This window comes from Rhagoletis pomonella, unplaced genomic scaffold (genome assembly GCF_013731165.1).
Source record: "Rhagoletis pomonella isolate Grant_MI unplaced genomic scaffold, Rhpom_1.0 Rhpom_scaffold_00013, whole genome shotgun sequence".
Taxonomy (NCBI): domain Eukaryota; kingdom Metazoa; phylum Arthropoda; class Insecta; order Diptera; family Tephritidae; genus Rhagoletis; species Rhagoletis pomonella.
Window position 1 is genome coordinate 5,871,996 of NW_023458567.1, and position 7,339 is coordinate 5,879,334.

Consider the following 7,339-nt stretch of genomic DNA (forward strand, 5'->3'; position numbering starts at 1 on the left):
ACTACGTTCTTACAAAGTGAATGCAGCACCTAATCGCAACGGTAAGCAAAATTTGTTGGCGAAACAATGTGCTCGGAAATTGTACGACAGTCTCATACAAAAATTTGGCAGTATTGTTATGGATGACGAATCGTACGTAAAAGCCGATTTTAAACAAATCCGGGGCCGCGAATTTCACACTGCAAATAAAAGAGGCAATGTTGCAGATAAATATAAAAACAAAAAGTTTGACAAATTTCCCAAAAAGTTTCTCATTTGGCAGGCAATTTACCAATGCGGCTTCAAAAGTGATCTTTTTGTAAGCACTGGTACAATTAACCAAGAAATTTATGTTAAGGAGTGTCTGCAAAAGCGACTTTTACCTCTTATACGGCTTCATAAAGATCCAGTGCTTTTTTGGCCAGATCTCGCGATATGTCATTACGGAAAAATGGCTTTAGGATGGGAACATAGAAACAAAGTGTATTTTGTAGCAAAAGAGGTGAATCCACCTAATTGTCCAGAGCATCGGCCGATCGAAGCCTACTGGGCCGTTATGAAATCCAAACTTCTTATGATCCACAAAGCTGTAAAAAACGCACAACAATTCAAAAATAAATGGCAGCTGGTTTCCAAGGAAATCACTGAAACTTCTGTACAAGGGCTAATGAAGGACATAAAGTCAAAATTGCGATCGTTTCTGCCCTTCTTTTGACATTTTTCCTGTAGTACCTGGAATTAATATGATCTATGATAAAGTTAAGTCTTTATTTTAACTTACCTTTTTCTCCATCATAGAGTATTCACATCAAAGAATAATATGCCTGTTCATGTAGTCAAAAGTTATCAAAAATTAGGGGTCTTCATTTTCATTTCATTTCATTTATTAATAAAATCATTAGCACAATAAGATCAAAAGAATGATCTTTTATAGCGCAACAAAAAATTCATAACAGCACATACATATAACTAAAACAGCAAAAATTACTTAAGACTAAATAAAAGTAACATAATATAATTAACAGAGTAGTATTTTTAAGTGAGTTCTACAATTCCAGGACATATACTTAAAATAAGACTTAATTAAACAAGTACATAGAGAGCACATCACAGGGACTGAAGTGAAGCTAACGGAAATATGCATACAGAACATTTTTAGAGTTGCTTTTGTTTAAACTACTGCGAATATGGGATGGAATAGAGTTCCAGATGCGGATAGCATTGACAAAGAATAGCCGTGCAGAGCTGAGATAATTGTAGGTAGGAACAGTCAAGTCCTTTACTCGAGTGGATTTGGGGAACATTAATTTTTCATATAGATATTTGGGTGCCTTATCTGTCATGAGACGAAAAAGGAATACACAATTTCTAGCTTTAAGATATTCAGAAATTTCGCAGCCAAGTAGGCGCGTTCTCCAAGCGGAAATATGTTCATATCTTGCTAGCCCAAACACATAGCGCGTGATCTGGTTAAATACTACATCTATTTTGTGAGCTGATTGGGAATCTAACCTGCTGTAGACTACCTCAGAATAACAGATAATTGGCATTATAAGTTGGATTGCGAGTTTACGTCTGATTTCTATCGGTGTAAATGGAGCAGACATTCGTAAATTCCTTAAAGTATTATCAAAAGTAAATTTATCATTTTGATAAACGAACTGTCAAACTTTGTATGGAAATCTATTTAACCAAAGTTTATCACTTTATCAAACGACTTTGGTGGATAAATATATATATTTCAGCAAAATTCAACCCTTACAGGTTGCCAGGTAGTCGCTTTTGCTACGAACACATAACAGCAATTGAACACAATGGACGAGGTAAGAATGAAACGTAACTACCCAGCAAGAACAGTGATAGTCATTTGATTAATCATGTGTTACTCAATGGTGATGGAAATGTCCATCAAGCACTCCCATCACGTTCTTAAGGCCAATGTGAAAAAAATGATGGAAACAAATGTATACGTGTAATTTTTTATCTTCTTTCAACTTATGAATTTTATGGCCTTATTTAAAATATAGCTGAACTGCTTACTCCACCGTATCTCGACAGTCAACGATGACGTAGATACCTATCACGGCTGATCCATCAAACTTGATGTACAGACTTGTCACTACTGATTAATGAAATTTGATGTATGAACATATCACAGTTGACCGATCACACCTGATGTATAAACCCATCATGGCTGATAAATCATATTTGATGTGCAAACCTATCACAGGTGAGCAATCATGCTTGATGCACATACCCATCACAGTTGATCCGAATATTTAAAAAAAATTAATACATACATTAATTTTCACTTCACATTTATTACATATGTATGTACATACATACGTTTTTAAATTAATTAGAAGAAATTAAATTATACAAAACTTAAAAGGCATATTATTTCAAAATAGTTTAAACTTAAGGCAGAAGATACTAAAAGATAAAAAAAGTTAATTTTGTTTCCCCTTTTTTAAATATTTTTTTTGTTGAACGCGATGGTGGCTCAGTTCTACCGCCTTTCGCACACTTCTTTCGAAGTTGAGGGCCCCTTGTTTCTGGAATACATCTGAAATGAAATGCAAAAAGATATCTTATAAAAATAGCTTTTCCTTGGTAGATTAAAGAAAGTACCTCGCAGAATATTATTAATAATATTAAGTTTATTAAGCGCCCATGTCCCGTCCCAATTGTAGTTGTGAAGCAGGTCATCCGTGAAGATGCCGCGAATGACAGTGCCGACATCTTCTGATGTCCCCTTCATTTTGTTCAAATACGAAGTCTATAAAAAAAGAAAATAAATTTATATGGGTATAATATTACAATATTGAGTGTTACCATTGCTTGGGCAAACTCTTGAACTTGAAGCCATTCTTCCACATTCAGCACCCCAGTGGTAGTTGCTAATGGGAGCATGCTGGTGACCTCGTTCATGAACGTGTCCTCCAACTCTCCCGTCAGGCGGCAAACGGACATCTCAATTTTTCTAACCGCCACCTTACACTCTCTTAGCGCCTTCGTCTGAGCCATCGCCTCCGGGTTCTTTTCGATCTGGTGAAAATGTTTTACATTAATAAATGTGTAGGAGTAAAATTACCACATTCTTACACTTATATTTATTTTCTCTAGCTCCTTAGCTATCTCCTCTTGGTTGGCTACAATACTAGCCAATCCCTGGCTAAGAATGGCTTGATTTTGTATTACAGTCGTTTGCTTAAGTATGAGAAGTATTTTTACAATGAGAAAATACATTTATCTTCAAAAACAGAAACGCGAATTACATTTTCCTCTAACTTTTCCAGCCGTGCGTTGGACTCCTTTTGCCCATTCAGGACTTCCCTCAAAGCTTTCAGAATATCTTAAACGAAAATATCAAATAAATAATTAATTACTATAGGCGAAATTCGTTTTTTGCGTACCATTTTGAGATGATGCCGATGTCTCCGGAAGCGGATCACTTAAAGCGTCATACGATTTTTTTGGCAAAATTGCTAAAAAGAAAACTAAACTGATATATATGTTTTTGTTTATTAATTTATTTGCTTACTGTTTTCTTGGCTATCGAAGGACTCTTCAAAAATATTGCCGGATATATCCAAAAAAATTAAAAAATCAAGAATTGTTATTAATATTGTTAGTATACTTATTTTTATTATTATTTTGTTGTCATTTTTATTATTAATATTTTTGTTAATATTTAAGAGTATTATTATTATTTTTATTATTATTATTATTATTATTAGTAGTTTTATTATTATATTTATTGATATTATTGCTTTTATTTTTATTATTTTTGTTTATTTTCAAGATTAATTTAAATGCAATGCTTAGATTAGTGTGCAAACTCATGAAATAGATGGTGAAGAAGGGGAATAAGAAGAAACTTGTTGCCTATAGGTATGGAAAAATATTTGAATTCGATATCTGTAACCGGAACTACTGTGGTTTCACTACTAAATTCTCCAGCAACAACTATACCTAAACCACTAAACGACTGCAGAGGTTGCTCGAAGTAGTTTTCCGTATTTTGGAAAACTTTGCATACAAAATTCTCGGGGCTCACTTGGTCCACTACTTTGATGGGTCCTGTCTTCTTAGTGAAACCAAAGCTGTATTTTCCTTTTTTATGGGAAATACTAAAGGACCCTATTTTCGAAGCATTTCTCGAAACTGATTCAAGTCCCTGTCTTTCTTCAAGCCTAAGAAATATCTGTTGCAGAATTTGATTGGGTTTATTTATAATTTTTTTAATAGACTGCATGTAGTTCTCATATTTGTAGGCTGCAAAGGAGTCTAGTGGTCCAAATTGTTTTACGCAATCCGTTAAATGGAGAAGTCCATGGACGTTAAAGCTTACTAGCTCGTCACCATATAATGTTCCGAAAAATTTTACGAAATCTTCTAAAAGCTTTTGGGAAATATCTGCGTCTCTTTGATGCGACCTTTCATTGGACAGCAGTCTTATACCGCTATGCAATAGTAGGAAGTGATAATATTGATCACTAATAATACAACCTTTCAAAACGAAAATACCGGTGTACAGCAAAAATTGCCTAAACTCTGTGGACTTCCAATTACTTATGTGATTTAAATTTCTAGGCACACGACAAAATTCCGATGGAACAAATTTAGCGACAAAATTAAATTTATTATTTATGTTAATTAAATTTGATTTCTTAATTAAGAGTTTAAGCATTTTTTTGTCACCCCCAAATCGACGAGATGCATGCTATCCAGGGGGAACTGCGAAACCATTCCGAACCCGGATTCCTCCAACAAACTCTTTTTGGTTTTGAATGGTTCTATGTGGTGCGCCAGATCGCGTCTAAGCTCAAATGTAGAATCTGACCTTAAACCTCTTACCTCTTTCAGAAAACACACTCTTCTATTTTTATATAGTCCTTCCTGATCGCATTTGGGACAACCATTCTTGCTATTGTGAGATACGATACCAGTCACGAATGCTCTGGCTGGAGTGTCACAAACGAAGAGACGGACATTGAATCGCAACCTATTTTGGTTGGGGCCCACTTTGATGCCATTTTCTTAAAACAACTTTACTTCTGTACAAAAGTCTGCCATAAAACTATTTATATTTTCGGGCTTCTTGAAACCCGAGAAACAACCGATCATGAAAGGACTAACTTTAGGAAAGCCCACAATCGCCCCAAGGATAGGCCACAAAACTCTGTTTGAGCTTTTGAACACTTTAAGTCCATCCACACCGACATCGATTAAGACTTCTTCCTTCCCATTTAAAAATTCAAACGAAGATGAGAGAAAATACTTTTGTATTCCTAAGTATAAAAACTCTCCACTGGGAATGTTGGCAATATGAATTTTTTCCTTACTTGTGTTAAGAAGAGTTTTAGCCGATAAAGGCAAATCATTCACTCCTATCTTTCTTAAAGAATGTAATAAATCTTCTAAAACACTTTGTGATACGCTATTCCGAACTGCCCATGATTTTATCACATCGCATTTTTCATTCCTACCAATATTTCTCACAGGGTAAGAATCAGTACCCACGGAAGAGGAAGCTACAGGATCTAATTCAGTTTCCGAAGCACTGTCAGTTTCACTCCACCCACGCTCAATGAGAAATGAATCATCTGAACATATGGATGATCCGGGCTCAGGAAGCACATTTTCACCGACGCTTGGGGTAGAAAGGCAACCACTTGCGGAAGGCGATTCTGTGGGCTCAAATATTACATCTCTACCTGGTTTTAATAAAGAAGCACCCGCAGAAGTGGATGCTCCTGACTCCCAAACCAAATGACCACCATCACCTCCACTTGCAACACCATCAGCACATTGCATTTCTAATAATCTTTTAAATTTTTTCACATCGGACTCAAATGCCCTTTTTTCTTTTGTTATGCAATTTTGCAAGTGCCTTTTATTCATTTTACTTATCTTTCTTAAATTCCGCTTCTGGTAATTCCACCTTTTTAATATTTTAATTTTATCCACTCGCGCGCTTTAGCAGCTTACTTTTCTTTGATTTCTTTTTAAAGTTCTTTCTTAATAAAAAAATGCAACTCTGGCGAATGTATTAGTTGTTTCACTCTTGCATATACATAAAAAATTGTAACAATGGTATCTTTTTAACCAACGCAAAAATATTAGAAAGGTTTGCAAATGTGTTAGTGAGATAAATGAGAATGTGTTAGTTTCCATCACACAATTCTTGTAGGGTAGCCATATAATTTTAATAATAAACAGTTTTATGCAATTATTTACCAAGGTGTGTTCATGAAAGAAGGAGGATAAACTGATAAATTTAAGCAATTTATCTCTTTATCACTTTAGATGAAGACCCCTACTATCTATGCAGTTTTGGTGTTCATGTATCCGAAAAACTTCCAAAGTAAGGAAAATTGAGAGAGCAAAATTACAGTTCTCTAGTAGGGGAAGTTACAAATTTTTACTGGCAGGGGAAGTTACAAGTTTTTACTGGACAAATTTATGCCAGTGAAAATTTGCAAGCGAAAAAAAACCAGCGGATCGCATGTTGCTGTGTGCCATTTAAACTAATAAGGAAATTATTTATGTGGTTTTTATAGTCGAAATTGACAACATAAACCTATTTAAATATAAAGTAAGACATGAAATACTGTTTTATTAAGAAATTTCTACGAATAAACCACAAATTTATCAGCTGTCATGAAAACCAATAGTTACTGGTTTTACGTTTACTTATAACCCTTACTAAGTAGAATTTTCCTGTGTTGCCAGAGAGAAGCGACAGAAGTATTTTTATTCTTTTTGCGTAAAAATGCATATTTCGCATTATAAAAATCGTGAACGTACTGCTCGTCTCGTTTATCGAATTATGACGAGCAGTACGTTCACGAATGCAATAAACCGAAATATGCATTTTTACGTAACGAGTTGCTCGTTCACGAATGTTACGATCCTGCGTCATTCCGCTTAAATAGACCCGAGCTGGTTATTTTAAATTAATTTTACTCATATGCAGCATTTGCTTTCGCATCTACACGAAGCAATTTATGTTTACTCTTCACATGCCATAACATCATGGGCCGTTGATTGAAACGCATATGGCAGATGACGCATTCATAACGTAACGCATTTTCATGCAATTTCATATGGGTTTGCAATGTTATCTTGCGAGAAAACTTTGCCTGGCATGTTTCGCATTCATAATTACGTTCCTTCGTGTGTACAACAGCGTGTGTACGCAACTGACGACCATCAAAAAAGCATTTATCACATTCATTACACTTGTAATTTCGGACATTCAGATGACGTTTTTCGTGAATATTTAACCTGCCATTAGTTATGAAACTGCTCCCGCAATAGGTGCACACAAACGGCCGCTCACCGGTGTGCCATC

The 7,339-nt window shown here is 35.2% G+C and overlaps 1 protein-coding gene across 1 annotated transcript; it reads right to left on the reverse strand.

Annotated features, from left to right (window-relative positions):
- Window positions 1-2,375: 2,375 nt before the first annotated feature.
- Window positions 2,376-5,799, reverse strand: LOC118748312. The gene is made up of 8 exons (XM_036482686.1): window positions 5,472-5,799; window positions 3,524-3,607; window positions 3,396-3,467; window positions 3,258-3,334; window positions 3,085-3,189; window positions 2,815-3,027; window positions 2,611-2,758; window positions 2,376-2,545 (listed from the first exon to the last, which is right to left on the reverse strand). The coding sequence occupies exons 1-8, from the start codon at window positions 5,797-5,799 to the stop codon at window positions 2,430-2,432; spliced, it is 1,143 nt and encodes a 380-aa protein (XP_036338579.1). The 3' UTR covers window positions 2,376-2,429.
- Between the last annotated feature and the right edge of the window lie 1,540 nt (window positions 5,800-7,339).